The sequence below is a fragment of the Vitis riparia genome, chromosome 10, assembly GCF_004353265.1.
Source record: "Vitis riparia cultivar Riparia Gloire de Montpellier isolate 1030 chromosome 10, EGFV_Vit.rip_1.0, whole genome shotgun sequence".
NCBI classification, from domain to species: domain Eukaryota; kingdom Viridiplantae; phylum Streptophyta; class Magnoliopsida; order Vitales; family Vitaceae; genus Vitis; species Vitis riparia.
In genome coordinates, this window is record NC_048440.1 from 10,315,166 (window position 1) to 10,335,285 (window position 20,120).

General features: G+C 32.0%; 3 protein-coding genes across 3 annotated transcripts; all 3 read right to left on the reverse strand.

The window, feature by feature from the left end:
* Nucleotides 1-4,557: 4,557 nt before the first annotated feature.
* On the reverse strand, nucleotides 4,558-7,298 carry LOC117923086 (wall-associated receptor kinase 2-like). Its single transcript, XM_034841333.1, has 3 exons — nucleotides 6,395-7,298; nucleotides 5,727-5,906; nucleotides 4,558-5,633 (listed from the first exon to the last, which is right to left on the reverse strand). The coding sequence occupies exons 1-3, from the start codon at nucleotides 7,296-7,298 to the stop codon at nucleotides 4,558-4,560; spliced, it is 2,160 nt and encodes a 719-aa protein (XP_034697224.1).
* Nucleotides 7,299-12,472: 5,174 nt separating this feature from the next.
* LOC117923087 (wall-associated receptor kinase-like 22) lies at nucleotides 12,473-13,807 on the reverse strand. Its single transcript, XM_034841335.1, has 2 exons — nucleotides 13,642-13,807; nucleotides 12,473-13,548 (listed from the first exon to the last, which is right to left on the reverse strand). The coding sequence occupies exons 1-2, from the start codon at nucleotides 13,805-13,807 to the stop codon at nucleotides 12,473-12,475; spliced, it is 1,242 nt and encodes a 413-aa protein (XP_034697226.1).
* A 1,161-nt stretch (nucleotides 13,808-14,968) lies between these two features.
* On the reverse strand, nucleotides 14,969-16,021 carry LOC117923088 (wall-associated receptor kinase 2-like). The gene is made up of 2 exons (XM_034841336.1): nucleotides 15,103-16,021; nucleotides 14,969-15,009 (listed from the first exon to the last, which is right to left on the reverse strand). The coding sequence occupies exons 1-2, from the start codon at nucleotides 16,019-16,021 to the stop codon at nucleotides 14,969-14,971; spliced, it is 960 nt and encodes a 319-aa protein (XP_034697227.1).
* Between the last annotated feature and the right edge of the window lie 4,099 nt (nucleotides 16,022-20,120).

Below are 20,120 nucleotides of genomic sequence, written 5' to 3' on the forward strand. Positions count from 1 at the left end.
TAATGTATATTAAGGGTATATTATGTTATGGGCTTTAGGCCCAGTTAGGTTACTTGTACCGCACACATATGCCTCCTATATAAAGGCACTGATGTATATTCTTTCACTCAGAAAATACAATACAATCTTTCAGTATTTCTAGCACCCTTCACTCAACCAAGTTCCCTAGATTTTTGCCTCCATTAAGACTCCTGCAATAAGGCCCACTTATAATAGTCCTCCATCCACATTATGCGTAACTTTTTTTACATCCCAAAAGCCCTTTCTTTTTTAAAAGTTGTCTCCTTTTTTAGTGAGACATGCATTTCCAAGCACCTCATGATTCCACACCTTCAAAGCCTTTAACTTGGAAACCAAAATAAAGCTAAAAGACCAACTAAACTAACCTGTATCTCACCCACTATCCCCTTATTAAGAGGCTATTCAATAAAACAACTAACCTCTAAATGGTGAAAAATGGTGGATCCCACTTATAAAAAGCAAATTTTAAGTCGCTTAAAAATAAAGATGACTTAAAAAGACTACTTTTTCATTTAGCAATAGAGATCTACCTAATCACTTATACAAAAAACATAATTAGTGGATTATAAATTTTATAACTTTTTTACTCCATACCATATTTTGTAAAATAATGATTTTTATTATTAAATCCTTTATTGTAAAAGTTTACATCTTTAAAACTAAATTACTTCTTTCAAATTAAAATATTTCTTTACATCAAAACACTTATTTTAAATTAAAACATTTATATTCTTAATTCTTTGATACAATAAAATAAAAACTTAAAAAAGGTCTATTTTAATTGATTTATGATATTCACTTTTAATGAATTTCTTTTAAAATAGAACCTTTCAATTTTATTCTTCAATATAATAAAATTAAAATCCTAAATAATCTTTGTTTAATTGATTTATAATAATTACTTTTTCATATTATTTATTTTTAAAATTTTGAGTCATTATGTATATATCATGATAATTATTTTTATTTATTTTTAATTTCTTAATGTAGCAAAATTAAAATTCTAAGTGAATTCGATTTGATTGGTTTATACAATTGCTCTTTTATTAAAGAGTTCCAAAATTTCATGTTGGTTATAATTTCAAAGAAGACAAGAAGAAAAAAAAAATTATAAGGTACAATTTTTTTTTTAAAAAAAAATTGTTATTATTATTATTATTTATATTTTTCTATTATTGTGTATATTATGATCATTTATTTAAAATTATAAATTTATTTCTTGTGTAGCAATACATAACTACCTTCGAACAACAATAGTTAAATACATTTTCAGTGAATTTGATAACGATAATTTTATATCTCCGAAATTATTAGCAACAATAATGATATTTAGTATCTATAAAATTTAAATGTTTTGGAACATAATTTAATCCATGCACTTGTATGTTTATTTTACATGAACAAATTGCAAATGAATCATTTACTAGTCAAGCAAATTGCAACACACATGATATTTTTATGTCAGATGATAATTTTTATTGATCAATATATTAAGTTATATAGAATTTGGAAAGAATATTTTAAAATTTGTCATATAATGAGTATATGGTTAATTTTTTTAAATTAATAATTTTTAATCTTCAATTATTTTTATTATCAAACAATTAAATTAAATTTAGTACCTAAAACAAAGATGATACCAAATGTTTCTCACTTCCATCAATTTAGCATTTATAATGTGTATCTCTTAATTTTTAGTACTTAATTTTCAATTTTATCAAGCCCACTAGATCTTTGAACTGGTCAATTTTTAACCACATATTTTGGGTTTTGAAGGAAGTTTTCCTCCTTTCCATCCTAAGTAAAATAGGAGTGACCCAATATTATTTGTAGTCAGACACTTTGAAAACGATCATTGAAATGATTTTTCCACTCTTTTGACACTAACAACTAGTCTAGTCTAGAATGGGATTGATTGTTCTCACCTCCACACCATGTGAATGAGCCTTCCATTTAGCGGAATATCATGTAAGTTCAATTCCTTAATAATCTATATTACTATTAAAAGTATGAGGGGTTTGACAAAAAATTTTCCTTGCAAATACCAATGCTCGACTAAATAATCTCAAAACTACTCTTACTCAACAAAACAATCCAATGTAGCTTGGCCTAATCTAAAACCTGCTATAACCTAACATCTCATCAGCCCAAAAATTAAAACTCAACAACCTATCAAAACCTATCCATCTAGGCCAAACAAAGCTTGATAAACCAAAAATAAAAATGAATAAATAAATAATCCAACACCAACCCACAAAACCATAACGTACATACCATGTTCATTTAATGATCTGCCACCGTCAACGATAAAACTCAACAACACTTGCATCTCTCTATTTAATTTACAAGCCAACAACACTAGTCCAATTATGACGAAAGCTCGGAGAAACATGAGTTCCTTCCACTTCTTGACTTGATTTCTCAATTTACCAAGTTCGAGTTCCTTTACCAAGCATAGATAGATAAAAACCCTAGGTTACATAAAGGTCCAACTTCTCCATATGCTCTCCCAAACAAGCAAGTTCCATCCGCCAATTCAGTTTATTTCAATTTTGAATACATTCCACTCAATTTTATGAATTCATTCTTTCAAATCAAATTGCCATTTTTTTTTTACTAAATTCAAATGCTTTGTAATCATTTGCTTTTTCAAAATCTTCACCAATTTATAATGTAACATTTACAATTGCAACCATATATAGTTTTCATCATTTTTTGGTTCTTCCTTCACCTCCCCTCATTCTCTTCATTTTTGGTTTCTCATTTCTTTCCCTTCTTAACTTTCATGGTCTCTTCATTTTCAATCTACCACTTTTATTTTTCCTTTTATTTATTTTTTTTGAATTGGACTCTGATTTTAATTTTTCAAGTATAATATTATGAATATGTCAAATATAATTTTTTTGTTGAGATAAATAAATTGATTGATTCCTTTTTTTTTTTTTTTTTCTTTTTCGCTTTCTTTTATGTTAGTTTTTGATTCTACAAGTAAAAAAAATGCTAACAATGGGAGATAGATTTGTTGCTCATTATTGTCATTGACAATTTTTTTTTCTTATTATTATGCAAGTGGGCTGGATCCATTTTCTTTTCCTCATTTTGATGTTGTTGAATCTTCACCACCTAAAACCCATTGTTGTGGAGCCATTTTTTGGGGACAAAACCCATGAAATCACGGAGAATCATTTAATGTTTTCCATTTGAGACCTGAATTGTTGTGGAATTTCCTAATTTTTTGTGGTTATATTGATATTTTATTTTTTTTTGGAATTTCCTAAATTGTTGTAACTGTGCTGTTTAGCTTTGGGCAAAAGAAATTAATAGATTTTGTTTTTTATTAATATTTCTCAATTCATAATGAACTTTATGATCCATGCTCATAAATTATTATTTGGCTTTTCTGTGTTAGTTTATATATATATTTCCCTTTATCCTTCCATATCACATGATTTTTAAGAACCAAGAATGCATTGGAATCAATTTTCTTTCTTTCTTTTTTTTTTTTTTTAAAAAAAATCTTGATTAAACTAGAGGTAGAGCAACTGACTCTAAGTGAAGGGACTATGAAAAAACATAAGATTTGAGGAAGATGAAATGGAAAATTTTGATGAGCTTGTTGAAAATTGGAGCCCATAAAGTACTGGCTCATAGTTGTTTTTACACAAAGGGAAAGTGGATTGTAACAAGGGCCCCATGGCTCACACAAGGCATGTTTTGCATTGTCTGGGCGGCGAAGGTTTTGAAACTCCTTGTTTGACCAAAACTCTTACCAAAAAGGTGTTTTGGTCATAACAAACTGCCATGCTGTTTGAAAACACCCAAGGAAGTGTTTTTGCTTGAAATTGGCGAATTTCAATGCTTTTCAAATAGTGGTTGTTGGTTTTCGACTTCGGGGAGTGTGGTTTGGCTCAACACTTACCAAAGGTCTAATGAGACTTTGATAAGTGTTCTTTAGCGTCTTATAGACGAACAGCTCATTTTAAGGGGACCATTCTGTTGCTCAATCTGTTGAGATGGATTAAATGGGTAAATTTCCGTTTCATGTGATTGAATAGCTGGTCAATTTAGATTATTATGTGTACCATTCTTTGCCCAAATATTTTGTACTAATTAATCATGCATGAATTTTTTATACAGGTTTGAGTGGTAGGGGATAGTAGTGTTTAGTGATCAGCTTCAGAAATTGAAATAAAAGTTCATTTCCTGACTGACTATTGCTCCAAATATGAAATCAGCTTCAGAAATTGAAATCAAATAAGAAAGTGCTACATCTACAGATTAAGAACAACAAATTCGAACATGCAATATTAGATAAAGTCGAAGTCATAGAGCCTAAAATTTTCCAGCCATTAGATAAAGTCGACAGTAGAAACATACATGAATTTGGTTTCACAAACCTTTTGGTATCCAACTGACGTGTTCAGCAGTCATGGAATATGGTCTAGGAAACTCCTAGCCTTGAAGTGCATACTCTTCTGTAACTGCACTTGTGGATGCGGAAGAAAAGGAGTACCTTCCACTTACAGGGCAGTTGTCCTAGCAGGTCTGCTTAAGTGATGGCTGCTTCATAGTCCTCCTCAATTGGTGGAGATCTGCTGCTATTTCTTTCATGGCTGGCCTTTTCTTCCCACTCAACTTCAGGCATCTCTTAGCAATTTTAGCAACAGCAAGAATCTCCTTTTCCTGACCTTCGCTCACTATCACCTTGTCTAGAATTTCAAACAGGAAATTTTGTTTCATTGCCAATCTAAAATGAATTGCTAGACTCTCTTCAGATCTACTAGAACAAATCACTTTTTCACCCGAGAGAAGTTCAGCAAGAATCATCCCAAACCCGTATACATCACTTTTGTCTGTAAACTGACCCGACCGAAAATACTCTGGATCCAAGTAACCAAATGTGCCCTGCACTAATGTGCTCAAGTGTGTTTTTTCAGGGGCAATTGACCTTGAAAGTCCAAAATCAGAAACCACAGCCCTGAAGTTCTCATCCAGCAGTATGTTCCTAGACTTGATATCCCTATGAAGGATAGCTGTAGAAGCATATGAATGTAAATATGCTAGGGCTCCTGCAATTTCATCTGCAATTCGCAAGCGCTCCTCCCAAGACAATGTTGATGCATGGTCCTCATTATGGAGATGGTGGGAGAGAGTATCATTGGAGACGTATTCATAAACCAGTAAAGGAACTTCACTCTCCAAACAGCAACCTAACAGTTTCACTATGTGCCTATGGTTAATCTGTGAAAGAATGAAAACTTCGTTGATAAACTCAACAACTTGCCTTTCATCAACTACAATTGATTTCTTAATGGCCACTATGCTTCCATCTAATAGCATCCCTTTGTATACTTTACCATGACCTCCCTTTCCAAGAACTCTACCTGCATTGAAATTGTCTGTTGCCTTCTCCAACTCTTCTATGGTATAGAGTTTTGTTTTCTCAACGCTACTTCCTATACTACTTGAAGAGATTTGCCGTTGCAGTAGAAGACCACCATTCTTCTTGAAGGACATCTGCTTGAGTTTGCTTTTCTTTCTCTTCTCAAGTTCTTGATTCAACCAAAAGCCAATAGCGAGTAGGATGAGAAGAACAAGAGTGACTGCTATTCCTGCATGTATAAGCCACAAAGGTACGTAATTAACAACAAACTCAAGAGAAAGAAGAGGGTGAACATGAGGGAGACAGTGGGAAAATTTTATACCTGAAGAAACAAGAAGAGCTGGATTGTGTTTTCCTTTGTCGCGTACACACTCATATTCAGGTTTGTCATCATCTCTGTAGTAACCAGGTGGGCAGTCGCAATAGTAGCTACCATTCGTGTTAGTGCAAACAGCTCCTTTTTGGCAAAGAGTATTGTTTGACTCCATGCACTCATCAACATCTTTTAAGAAGCCAGAAAAAGAAACATATTAATAGGAAATTGTTGGATTGAAGCTCCTATCACAGTGTCCCTCAATCTGATATTCTTAAGTGGGAATATATCAAAGTGGTCGAGTTGGTTGTGTTTCAGGTATGACTAAGCGTGAGATTGTGGTTGTGCTCTTAATGTTAATTGGAAACGGTGTGGAAATCATGTTTTGTTGTCTTATAACAGAATCCTACTAGTTGCAGTGTTGATGCCAATTGTGGTCTAAGGCAAAAATTCTAGTCGTTCGTTTCAAAAACCATAAATTCATATTCCTAAAGAAGGATCTTATTCTTCTTTCTGAACAGGCGCTTTCAATATACAAGATATCATTTCTACTTTGGAATGCTAGTGAGAATGAAACTATGGAGAGGGATTGCCGGGTTCCCTCAAAACAAGAAATCACACCAAAGTGCTAGTGCTACTATACATCCTAATATCAAGCCAAGAGTAATGAAATATACCTCCACAGCCATCTGGAAGGTAGGGATTCCCACGGTAGCCTGAGTTGCATTGACAAGTATATCCACTGCCTTTCTTGGAATTAACGCAGCGACTATTGCTGCCACATGCATAATCTCCTCTTTTTTGAGCTTCGTGGCAAGACTTGTTTCCTATTGCCCAATTCAATACTGAAGGGTAAAAGTACGTCTTGTTTACATTGGAGAAAGAGACGTCGAATTGGTGGAATTCAGAGAAGTTATTCTCAGCAATGAGGACAAGTCTACATTGATTGGAGGACCGGTCCCAGCTGTCAGCCCTGGCGCTCATCTTACCACTCTGTATCTCAAAGATGGAAGGATCCACGGGAAAAGTCGTCTGGCAGCAACCAATGCCAGAGCAAGAATAGTTAGTATCAAGCCAAGACCAGCCTTGGCCACTGCAGATGGAGACACACCCGCTAATGTAGCTTTTGTTGATGAAATTTGTAGTATTGGAATAGCCAATATAAGCAAATATGTCGCATCCAATGCCAATGAACTTATTTTCAGTGTGGGAATAACTGAAAGGCTCCATCGGCGCAATTGAGAACAGGGCATAACTTTGTCCTTCTGATGTGTAATTCGCATAACAAACAGGGGAAGTCCAATCTTTGATTCTCATATACTCCAGAGACATATACAGAACTTCAGCTTCATTTTCCTCGTCCACGTGGAAAAGTGGATGCGGCAGACTAGAATTGTTGCATGTGATCTCAAAACGTTTGTCAAGGAAACAACCTTTGCCAATACCAAATGGATAAACGATGCTGACGTTCCCACATGTCTCAGGGCAACCAGGCTTGGCCATGGATGCTGCTGTTTCCTTCAATGAGAATAGCAAGGAGATGATGCTGATCAAGATGGTGAACGCAAGAACTTGTATCATTTGCATAACCATTTTACGGGGTATTACATTCAGCTCTGAAACTGTAGGGCTTTATAATGAAGAGACACAACAGTATTAAATCTAATGTGCCTCACAATTCGAAGAGTTGGATGCATCAAATTATTAGATTGAAGGGAATCTTCTTTATTAAAGAAGGCGGGGCCATGGCCCATGACAAAGTTGTTGAGACAAAGAAAGCGAGCAAGCGAAAGAAAGCAAGAAAGAATCCAAATCCTATGTGATTTAACATAAAAATAAAATAAAATAAAATAAACAAAAAATAAAAAAGCTCAATATAATAGAAATAAAAAAATCTCTTTTTCATTATTTATTTATTTTTCTTTCATTTTCGCTTTTATTGGCTCTTTGACTTCTTATGATCAAACAATGCGTGTTGGAATCATGATGAGGACAATAATTATACATTTTTATTGAAAAAGATGATATCATGATAATTATTTTTATTTATTTTTAATTTTTTAATGTAGCAAAATTAAAATTCTAAGTGAAGTCGATTTGATTGGTTTATACAATTTCTCTTTTATTAAAAGGATTTTATTAAAGAGTACCAAAATTTCTTGTTGGTTATAATTTCAAACGAGATAACAAGAAAAATATATATATAAGGTACAATTTATTGGAAAAAAAAAATCATTGTTATTATTATTATTATTATTATTTATATTTTTTCTATTATTGTGTATATTATGATCATCATTGATTATAAATTATAAATTAATTAATATAAAAATTATAAATTTATTTCTTGTGTAGCAATACATCTACCTTGGAACAACAATAGTTAAATACATTTTTCAGTGAATTTGATAATGATAATTTTATATCTCTTAAACTATTAGCAAACATTTAGTATCTATAAAATTTAAATGTTTTGGAACATAATTTAATCCATGCACTTGTATGTTTATTTTACATGAACAAATTGCAAATGAATCATTTACTAGTCAAGAAAATTGCAAAACACATGATACTTTTATGTCAGATGATAATTTTATTGATCATTATATAGAATTTGGAAAGAATATTTTAAAATATGTCACATAATGAGTATATGGTTAATTTTTTAAAATAAATAATTTTTAGTCTTCAATTATTTTCATTATCAAAAAATTAAATTAAATTTAGTACCTCAAACAAAAATGATACCAAATGTTTTTCACTTCGATCAATTTAATTAGCATTTATACTGTGTAACTCATAATTTTTAGTACTTAATTTTCAATTTTATCAAGCTCACTAGATCTTTGAACCAGTCAATTTTTAACCACATATTTTCAGGTTTGAAGGAAGTTTCCCCCCTTCCTATCCTATTGTCATTAAGTAAAATAGGAGAGTGACCCAACATTATTTGCAGTCAGACACTTTGAAAATGACCATTGAAATGATTTTTCCACTCTTTTGACACTAACAACTAGTCTAGTCTAGAATGGGATTGATTATTCTCACCTCCACACCATGTGAATGAGCGTTCCATTTAGCGGAATATCATGTAAGTTCAATTCCTTAATAATCTATACTACTATTAAAAGTATGAGGTGTTGGACAAAAATTTTTCCTTGAAAATACCAATACTCTACTAAATAATCTCAAAACTACTCTTACTCAACAAAACAATCCAATGTAGCTTGGCCTAATCTAAAACCTGCTACAACCTAACATCTCATCAGCCTATCCAAGCCCAAAAATTAAAACTTAACAACTTATCAAAACCTACCCATCTAGCCCAAACAAAGCTTGCCAAACCAAAAATAAAAATGAATAAATAAATAATCCAACACCAACCCATAAAACCATAACATACTTACCATGTTCATTTCATGATCTGCCATCGTCAACGATAAAACTCAACAACACTTGTATCTCTCTATTTAATTTACAAGCCAACAACACTAGTCCAATTATGACATAAGATTTAGAAACATGAGTTCCTTCCACTTCTTGACTCGATTTCTCAATTTACCAAGTTCGAGTTCCTTTACCAACCATAGATAGATAAAAACCCTAGGTTACATAAAGGTCCAACTTCCCCATATGCTCTCCCAAACAAGCAATTTCCATTCGCCAATTGAGTTTATTTCAATTTTGAATACATTCCACTCAATTTTATGAATTCATTCTTTCAAATCAAATTACCATTTTTTTTTTTACTAAATTCAAATGGTTTGTAATCATTTGCTTTTTCAAAATCTTCACCGATTTATAGTTTTCTTCATTTTTTGGTTCTTCCTTTACCTTTCCTCATTCTCTTAATTATTGGTTTCTCATTTCTTTCCCTCCTTTAACTTTCATGGTCTCTTCATTTTCATCTACCACTTTTATTTTTCCTTTTATTTATTTTTTGAATTGGACTCTCATTTTAATTTTTCAAGTATAATATTATGAATCTGTCTAATATAATTTTTTTGTTGGGACAAATAAATTGATTGATTCCTTTTTTTTTTTTTTTTTTTCATTTTTACTTTCTTTTATGTTAGTTTTTGATTCTACAAGTGAAAAAATGCTAACAATTGGAGATGGATTTGTTTGCCACGAAGTGACTGTGTTGCTCATTATTGTCATTGGGATTTTATTTTATTTTTTCTTATTATTATGCAAGTGGACTGGATCCATTTTCTTTTCCTCATTTTTTATGTTGATCAAAACTTATAAAAATATAAAATAAAACTCTTAGAAATGAAATTAAAAGTATAATAAACATTTTAAAGTTATTTTGTTGAATAAATTGAAAGCATAACTTATGAGATCAACGACTCTTATAACCAAGTCAAGTCACACTAAACAATATAACAATTATGCATTGCAATCAACAGGAAGAGATAGCCTACTCTTTTTGGTGAATGTGGACATATTTTTTTGTTTGAAAGTAACTGATAACCATGAACTCCTCCATACGCTTAATGCTATGCATCATGGTCATCGAAAATAAAAACTTTGGTCACTTTAGTACACTACTTATGTATTAACATAGATACAACTTATTAAAGATACGCAATGAGTGAGATTCCTTATAGTTTTAGTGCTTTCCCTTTAACAATGTTATCGAGTTCTATTATTCTTCAAATATCTCGTCTCACTTATACCTATCTTTACTTAAATTGGTCTCTCATTCACTAACAATTATCTAGAAGAGTAGTCACTGTTATCCTTTGAATTCTAAACCATAAAGAAATGACAAGTTTGTCATCTATTGATTAGAAAATGTGAAGATCTTATCTTTGCCATGTGAAAGTAAAGGAGTCTCCTTTTTCACTTTCAATAAAGATGTATCATTGCCGACAAACTCCTTTTTTAAAATCAAACGGGTGCCAAGTTCTTGCTGGACTGGGAATTCAACTTCGCAAATGCGGCATTCCTTTTCTTTTATAAAGAAGATACCCTTTAATATAATAATGAGAGACATCTAATATTTCTCAATGTCTGATCAGTATTAGAGGCTCTCTATTTGTTTCTCTTTATAAGATAATCCTTGTGTGAGCCATGGGCCCCTAAGGCCGTTTGAGTCATGACCAAAACACCTTTTTGGTAGAGTTTTGGTCCAACAAGGCGTTTCAAAACCTTGGCCTCGAAGACAATGCAAAACATGCCTTGTGTGAGCCATGGGCTCCTAAGGGCGTTTGAGTCATGACCAAGAACCATTGTTACAATCCACTTTCCCTTTGTGTAAAAACGACTATGAGCCAGTACTTTATGGGCTCCCATTTTCAACAAGCTCATCAAAATTTTCCATTTCATCTTCCTCAAATCTTATGGTTTTTTCATAGTCCCTTGATTTAGAGACAGTTGCTCTATCTCTAGTTTAATCAAGATTTTTTTAAAAAAAAAAAGAAAGAAAGAAAGAAAGTTGATTCCAAATGCATTCTTGGTTCTTAAAAATCATGTGATATGGAAGGATAAAGGAGAATATATATATATATATATAAACTAATACATATAAAAGCCAAATAATAATTTATGAGCATGGATCATATTTTTGTCTAGAGAGGCCACACTATTCGTACTCTACCACGAAATTCAAAAGGAAAAAAGTAAGATAACCCTTGAAGTACTGTAAACCCCTTTTTCTTTTTCTCATTCCATTTATTATCTCTTCAAGGTAGTTCAAAACATGACTGACCATTTAGATGTTTCATCAAATCATTTTATGATAAGCTGAGAGTCATATCTGATGCCATTTTAGTTTATAATATAGCAAAAATACAACGCTTATACATATTTAATTTTAGAGACAAAATTTTCGTTCTGCTCTAAGGGCATTCTATCAAAGAACATTTATGATGCTAAACCAGTCAAAAGGTTGCTGAGTCTGTCCACCCAGGCCTATCACCTATAGTACCTAGCTCCTGCATAATCCATATTTTTCCATTTTAAAGCTCCACTCACTGAGTTCCTACACCATACTCTTCTGTAACTGCACTTGTGGATGCGGAAGAAACATACAACATATCATGTATGGTCTAGAAACATACATGATATGTTTTTAATGATTTAATATCAACTCAATTTAATGATTTAATATGATATGATATGAAATTGGCGAGTTTGAATGCTTTTCAAATAGTGGTTGTTGGTTTTCGACTTCGGGGAGTGTGGTTTGGCTCAAGACTTTCAAGTTGAGGCCCTTAAGGTCTAATGAGACTTTGGTAAGTGTTCTTTAGTGTCTTATAGATGAACAGCTCATTTTAAGGGGACTTTAGAGAGAAGAGAAGAACTAAATCTGTTGAGATGGATTAAATGGGTAAATTTCCGTTTCATGTGATTGAATAGCTGGTCAATTTAGATCATTATGTGTATCTTGGAAATCAATTCTCAGCTGGAGTACCAAGGATTTGCCCAAAGCTCCAAAAATGAAAACAGGTTCAGAAATTGAAATCAAATGTGAAAGTGCTACATCTACAGATTAAGAACAACAAATTCGAACATGTAATATTAATGGAGTCGAAGTCATAGAGCCTAAAATTTTCCAGCCATTAGATAAGTGGACAGTAGAAACATACATGAACTTGGTTTCACAAACCTTTCGGTATCCAATTGACGCGTTCAGCAGTCATGGAATATGGTCTAGGAAACTCCTAGCCTTGAAGTGCATACTCTTCTGTAACTGCACTTGTGGATGCAGAAGAAAAGGAGTACCTTCCACTTACAGGGCAGTTGTCCTAGCAGGTCTGCTTAAGTGATGGCTGCTTCATAGTCCTCCTCAATTGGTGGAGATCTGCTACTATTTCTTTCATGGCTGGCCTTTTCTTCCCACTCAACTTCAGGCATCTCTTAGCAATTTTAGCAACAGCAAGAATCTCCTTTTCCTGACCTTCGTTCACTATCACCTTGTCTAGAATTTCAAACAGGAAATATTGTTTCATTGCCAATCTAAAATGAATTGCTAGACTCTCTTCAGATCTACTAGAACAAATCACTTTTTCACCCGTGAGAAGTTCAGCAAGAATCATCCCAAACCCGTATACATCACTTTTGTCTGTAAACTGACCCGACCGAAAATACTCTGGATCCAAGTAACCAAATGTGCCCTGCACTAATGTGCTCAAGTGTGTTTTTTCATGGGCAATTGACCTTGAAAGTCCAAAATCAGAAACCACAGCCCTGAAGTTCTCGTCCAGCAGTATGTTCCTAGACTTGATATCCCTATGAAGGATAGCTGTAGAAGCATATGAATGTAAATATGCTAGGGCTCCTGCAATTTCATCTGCAATTCGCAAGCGCTCTTCCCAAGACAATGTTGATGCATGGTCCTCATTATGGAGATGGTGGGAGAGAGTATCATTGGAGACGTATTCATAAACCAGTAAAGGAACTTCACTCTCCAAACAGCAACCTAACAGTTTCACTATGTGCCTATGGTTAATCTGTGAAAGAATGAAAACTTCGTTGATAAACTCAACGACTTGCCTTCCATCAACTACAATTGATTTCTTAATGGCCACTATGCTTCCATCTAATAGCATCCCTTTGTATACTTTACCACGACCTCCCTTTCCAAGAACTCTACCTGCATTGAAATTGTTTGTTGACTTCTCCAACTCTTCTATGGTATAGAGTTTTGTTTTCTCAACCCTACTTCCTATACTACTTGAAGAGATTTGCTGTTCCAGTAGAAGACCACCATTCTTCTTGAAGGACATCTGCTTGAGTTTGCTTTTCTTTCTCATCTCAAGTTCTTGATTCAACCAAAAGCCAATAGCAAGTAGGGTGAGAAGAACAAGAGTGACTACTATTCCTGCATTTATAAGCAACAAAGGTACGTAACTAACGACAAACTCAAGAGAAAGAAGAGGGTGAACAAGAGGGAGACAGTGGGAAAATTTTATACCTGAAGAAACAAGAAGAGCTGCCTTGAGTTTTCCTTTGTTGCGTACACACTCATACATAGGTTTGGCATCATCTCTGTAGTGACCAGGTGAGCAATTGCAGTAGTAGCTACCATTTGTGTTAATGCAAACAGCTCCCTTTTGGCAAAGAGTATTGTTTGACTCCATGCACTCATCAACATCTTTTGAGAACACAAAAAAATTAGTAAAATAACTAATTAATAGGAAATTGTTGGGTTGGGGCTCCTATCACAGTGGTAGAGGTGGTGGGGTGATGCAGTTGATGTCCCTCAATCTGAGGGATGGGGAAAAGAAGGGGTGTTGCTTCCATGGAAGTGGTAGAGTTGGTGTTTCGTGAATTACTATGAGGGTGTGTGATAAACCACCTCAACTTAATGACTTAATATCAACTCAATTTAATGATTTAATATTATATGACATAAAAACTTAATTTAACTTATTAAGTAGATTAGGTATGTTTGATAAAATAATTTAATATCATAGCTTAAAATTAAAATTAATTTTTAAATATTAAATCAAAATAGTTAATTTTATTCGATCTCAATTTTTTTTTTACCATATTTTCTCACATTAGATAGAGTATACTTTACAATCATAATTTTGCATCCATGACTCATTTTTAATTATAAATGTTTTGTACTTATATTATGTATCAACAATATTTTAAATATGGATTTTTGACCAACAAATTTATTATTTAAGATTAATGAAAATAAATATTAATTAAAGTTAAAGCACATAAATATGAGAATTTAATGATGTAAAATAAATTTTAATTTTATTAAATAATCTTAATACTTAAATTAAAAATTAAGTAATAAATTTTAAATTAACAACTTAAGAATAATTTAATAAAAAGTTAACTTAAATCATTAAGTAATAAATACTAAGGTGGTATTTGTTTTTTGGCTGAATAGAAAAAACCAAAATATTTGACTTTTTCTATTCAGTTAAAAGTAACTTATTAATATCAATCAATAGAACTAAAATAAACTTATTATCAATAGGTTTGTTTTATTTATGTTGCTTGATAGTAATATATTACTTTTACATAAATAAAAAAAGCTAAATGTTTTGACTTCTTCTATTCAACCAAAAAAATAAACACCTAAGTTTTATCTAACACCCTCTAAACATCAAATAGTAATTGTTGCCAAAGGCATTACTATTGGTAGTGTTGATGGCAGTTGTGTCAAAGGAAAAAGTTCCAGTCTTTTAGTTCCAAACAGGATAAATCCATATTCTTAGAGAAGCATCTTATTCTTCTTTCTGAACAGGGGATTTCAAAATACAAGATTGATATGATTTCTACTTCGGAATTCTAGTGGGAGTACTGCTGCTGAAGAAACCTATACAAGAGGGATCCCCAATAATAAGAGATGTCACCAAAGTTGTAGCGACACAATACATCCAAATGCCAAGCCAAGAGTAAAGAAACATACCTATGCAGCCATCTGGAAGATAGGGGTTCCCACGGTAGCCTGGATTGCAAAGACACCTATATCCACTGCCTTTCTTGGAATTAACACAACGACTGTTGCGGCCACATGCATAATCTCCTCTCTTTTGTGTTTCATGGCAGGACTTGTTCCCGATTTCCCATTTAAGCACTGCAGGATAAAAGTACTTCATGTTTTGATTGGAGAATGAGATGTCAAATTGGTGGAATCCAGAGAAGTTATTCTCTGCAATGAGGACAATGCCACATTGATTGGAGGACCAGTCCCTGGCCTCTTGCCAGATGCTCATGTTACCAACCCGTACATAAAAATTGGGAAGATCATTAGGGAAAGTAGTCTGGCAGCAGCCAATGCCAGAGCAGGAGTAGTTAGTATCAATCCAAGACCAGCCTTGACCATTGCAGACGGAGACACATCCACTGATGAAGTTTTTGATGCTGGAATTTGTACTATGGAAATCGCCGATGTAAGCAAATATGTCACACCCAATGCCTATCAACTTGTTTTCAGTGTGGGAATAACTGAAAGGCTCCATGGGGGGCGCTAATGTGAACTGGGCATAGCTTTTCCCTTCCAATGCGTTATTGGCATAACAAAGAGGCGAAGTCCAATCTCTGATTCTCACATGTTCCAGAGACATATCCAAAACTTCAGCTTCTTTTTTCTGGTCGAGGCGGAGAACAGGGTGAGGATTGGAGTAGTTGTTGCATGTGATCTCAAAACGTTTGTCAAGGTAGCAACCTTCTCCAATACCAAATGGATAAACAATGGCAAGATTCCCACATGTCTCTGGGCAACCAGGCTTGGCTGTGGATGCTTTCGTTTCCTTCAATGAGAATACCAAGGAGATGATGCTGATGATGATCGTGACCAGATGAACTTGTATTACTTGCAAAGCCATTTTTAGAGAAATCAAATAGAGAGCCTCTAATGAATGCTTCTTTGGAGTCCAATGATATTAAAAAGTAGGAAAAATGATCTCTGTATTTTGGTTGAAAAAGAAGTGTCGGCAATTATACATCTTTTGGTTGATTTCACATGGAAGAAATAGACCTTCACGTTGCCTAATCAATACAGGATGAACATGATCTCTGTATGCTTTAGAATTCAAAGCAAAATTAATAACAGTGTTAGATAATTATCTAGTGAACTTGATGTCATTGTTAAAGGAAAGCATTCAAACTATAAGCAAGGATGAAAATATTGGTAATCACGGATATATCGGAGATATATCGGCGGATATTTTGGAAAAAAATATCGGTAGGCTAAAAATTGTTAAAAACTCATGGAAATGCAAGGAAAACCCCATAATAATATAATTAGAAGTATAATAGACATTTTAAAGTTGTTTTATTGAAAAATTTGATATACATATGATATAATTTGCAATATTAGATGTAATCATTATGTCGATCTATAAGAAATGTTAATTTTGTAATTGTTCTCATTATAAAGTCACATAAAATACTTCATTTCATTAAATATCAATAATTTGTGCACATTAAATTCATTAAATAAACATATTTCATATTCAAAATATACTAGTTCATGTTAATTAAATTAATTAAATAATTTAAAATGTTAATTAAATTAATTAAATAACTTAGCTAAGTTAACTAGTTTAATTTAATTCTAAATGTGAAAATAAATCACAAATAATCATCTAAAATAAACATATCAATTTATAATTAAATAATCAAATTAACCTTAGTTAATTTAATAAAAATATAAAAATTAATTACAATTGAATGTAAAAATAGCATTAAATCATACATATTGCAAACATACTAATTAATTGAAAATACGTGAATTAATTACAATTGCAAACAAAATTAATTACAATTTAAAACAAGCATACCTTAAAATAATTGAATAATTGAGCAACCTTAATAAAAATTGGAGTAATGAGAGAGCAAATGAAGAATGAAAGCAAAAATGGATGAAATGGATGAAATTTGGGCTATTTATAGAAGAAATTTGAGCCAAAATAGCCGTTGGAACATTAATTTATTGTTGAAAATCAATTTTTGCCATTGGATAAAAAACTGGGAGCAATCTGGGGGTTGGATTGCCATATTACCGTTGGAATCACATCTAGGCCATCGGATCAACACGGGCGTGATTTGGGCCGTCAGATCACGCTGCATGAAGGAGGGGAAATATCGCCAAAAAATCGGCGATTTATCTCCGATTAATCACCGATATATCGCCGATATTTTTCCACCAGAGGCGATTTTTTCACAAAAACGCCGATTTATCTCCCTGAGCCGATATATCACCGATATTTTGGCAATTTTTGCGGAAATATCTCCCCTTCGATTTTTTTCCACAAAATATCATGTCGACCCCTCCCGATACACTATATATCGGCGATATATCGTCGATATATCCCAATATTTTTCTCCTTGACTATAAGGAACAATCAACTATGATCGTTAAGAAAATCAAGAGAGTCAACTCTAGGATGTCAATTGAAAGTACAAGAGTACTACAAGAAATCCCGTGAATATTTTGGAGTAATCTTCATTATGATTGGCTTTCTATATTTGGGAGGTGTCTCAAATCCCTAATTGGAATATATACTTTTTTGTAAAACGAATATTATGTAGAATATTTCCTAAATTTATGTCATTATAACTAGATTTCTTATAAACAAGAAAAGCTAGTAGAAATATTGTTGTAAATATTATAGGTCATGAGGGGAGAAAATTTTGAGAGAGAAATGGGCTTGTGAGGACTATACATGGTGGATAAAGCTATGAAAAAAAAAGCAAGAGACGCCCAATGGAGCAAGAGGTCTCACCAAGGTATAAATGTCAGGAAGAGTGAGAGACATCTGAAGGAGCAAAAAGGCTTACAATCTAGGGTAGAAACAAAGAGTGAAGACAAGTGAGATGTTTCGAGACCCAATAGTTTTTTCTATTTTTATCTTCTATAATATTCCTTATCGTATAGTGAAATGTTATCTCTCATTAATGAAGGTAGGCAATGTTTGCCGAACCACATTAAAATCTCATGTACCTTTATATGAGGATGTTTTATTTTATGTTCTTCCATTAATATTTTGACATTGACATTGATGCTTCCATTGGCATAACAATTTTCTCACTTTTTCCTTCTCCCTCTATAAATCCTATTATAAAACCACATATTTATAGTAGCCTTTACTTTTCCTTTGTTGCATAAACAATCACATTCAGGTTTTCATCATCGCTGTAGTAACCAAGTGGCAATTGCAATGGTAACTATAGGAGTGGTTGTTATATTTATAGTGTGGCTTGACTTAGTTATAGGAGTGTTTGAGCTCTCAACTTAAATTAATGATTGTCATAAAGTGATAAACTTGACTAATATGTTAGATAGTAAGTGCTCTTAATGGATTTAAAGTTCATGCATTATAAACTTTAATTTGCTTGTGCATAGAATCCTAAGATCTACAATAGGGATACAAGCATATAGTGTATTGGGTTTATGAGGTTTGCTAAGAAAATGTGGAAATTGGCATTAATGTATAATCACTGAGACTCTTGGTTGGCCATGTATCATCATAGAAATCTAAGTTGAGTAGTTACATCCAAAGAAAATTATTTGAAAAATCTTTTATTATTATTAGTGTTATTATTGTTGTTATTGTTATGATTATTATTGTTACTATATGGTATATATGTATGTATTATGAAGGGGATGTGTTTTATCTAAAAAAACCTTTTTGTCTTTTTAGTAAGTGAATATATATATATATATATATATATATATATATATATATATGGATGGGCAGAAGATCAAAGAAGATTATAAATGGTCAAACAATAAGGTAGACAACCTTTTAATTTCCTTGAATTGATCATTATTGTAGATGGACTCACTTACAAGCTATCTAACAAGTTTTGGGTTTTAGTTTAATATATTTTATTATTTTGGCGTGCAGTTATGAATAATTTTTGGTTGTCAAATGTGTTTTCCTATTTTTTTTATTCTAAACAACAAGAAACTATTCTAGAAAATAGTTATCAAATAGACCCTAAATATCTACAAAAAAAAATTAAAATAAAAAAATTCAAGGGTTCATTAGCTATACCTTTTATATGATATATCTGGATATATTCAATTTCTTCTTACACTTATCACATGGATTTGTCCATTCATTTTAACAAAAAAAAAATCCTATTTGATATTTTGACATAATTTAGGATTTATATTACTTTTAAAACAAATTCAAAAACTAGATTTAACAAATCGGTGAGTGATTTTTTTTATTTATTCTAGAAAGAATTCAAGCTCTATTTAAGAAAATAGTATTTCTCATAAATCATACAATTTAGTTTATGTTAAAATAATAATTGTTGCTTTATTTCTTAACTAATGTAAAAAAGTAAAGAATAAGACAAAGTGGTTGTTTGATAAATCAATTTAATAACTTAAATTAAGTTATTAAGTAAATTAAGTATGATTAGTAAAATAACTTAATGATATGACTTAAAGTCAAAACCAACTTTAAGTAATAAGTAAAAACAATTAATTTATTCTTAAATACACACAACTTTATTTTACCTTTTTAGCTTTATTTATCCTAGTTATCTTTATGATCTTTTGTACTACTTCATAACCCCTATTGTAATTCGACCTCCTTTACCTTAATTATAATTTATAAGAATAAATATATCAATTTAATGATTTAGAATAAATTTTTAAATTAATTTTATCAAATAATCTTAATACATAAAATAAAAATTAAGTAATAAATTTTAAGTCAATAATTTAAGTATAATTTAACTTAATGCCAACCTAAGTCATTCACTAATAAGTATTAAATTTTACAAAAACAAACCCAAAACCTAAAATTAATTGTTTTTAAATTCCTCTACATTCATTTAATAGTTCATATTTACAAAGTTAGAATTTATTCTTTCACAAACATGTTGAATGCCTTTTTCATGGTTGATGCTAAAAGGCAATTTTCATGGGGAAAAGAAACTTGAAGGAAACACCTTGTCGGCCAA

What these genes read in the sequence shown, in the direction of transcription:
- LOC117923086 (XM_034841333.1), bottom strand. Translation starts at nt 7,298, where the DNA reads ATGATACAAGTTCTTGCGTTCACCATCTTGATCAGCATCATCTCCTTG. An exon ending in CCTTCCAGATGGCTGTGGAG is followed by an intron (nt 5,907 to 6,394) that starts GTATATTTCATT and finishes GCTTCTTAAAAG; the next exon opens with ATGTTGATGAGTGCATGGAG. An exon ending in AGCTCTTCTTGTTTCTTCAG is followed by an intron (nt 5,634 to 5,726) that starts GTATAAAATTTT and finishes TTATACATGCAG; the next exon opens with GAATAGCAGTCACTCTTGTT.
- LOC117923087 (XM_034841335.1), bottom strand. Translation starts at nt 13,807, where the DNA reads ATGGAGTCAAACAATACTCTTTGCCAAAAGGGAGCTGTTTGCATTAAC. An exon ending in AGCTCTTCTTGTTTCTTCAG is followed by an intron (nt 13,549 to 13,641) that starts GTATAAAATTTT and finishes TTATAAATGCAG; the next exon opens with GAATAGTAGTCACTCTTGTT.
- LOC117923088 (XM_034841336.1), bottom strand. Translation starts at nt 16,021, where the DNA reads ATGGCTTTGCAAGTAATACAAGTTCATCTGGTCACGATCATCATCAGC. An exon ending in TCTTCCAGATGGCTGCATAG is followed by an intron (nt 15,010 to 15,102) that starts GTATGTTTCTTT and finishes CCTCTTGTATAG; the next exon opens with GTTTCTTCAGCAGCAGTACT.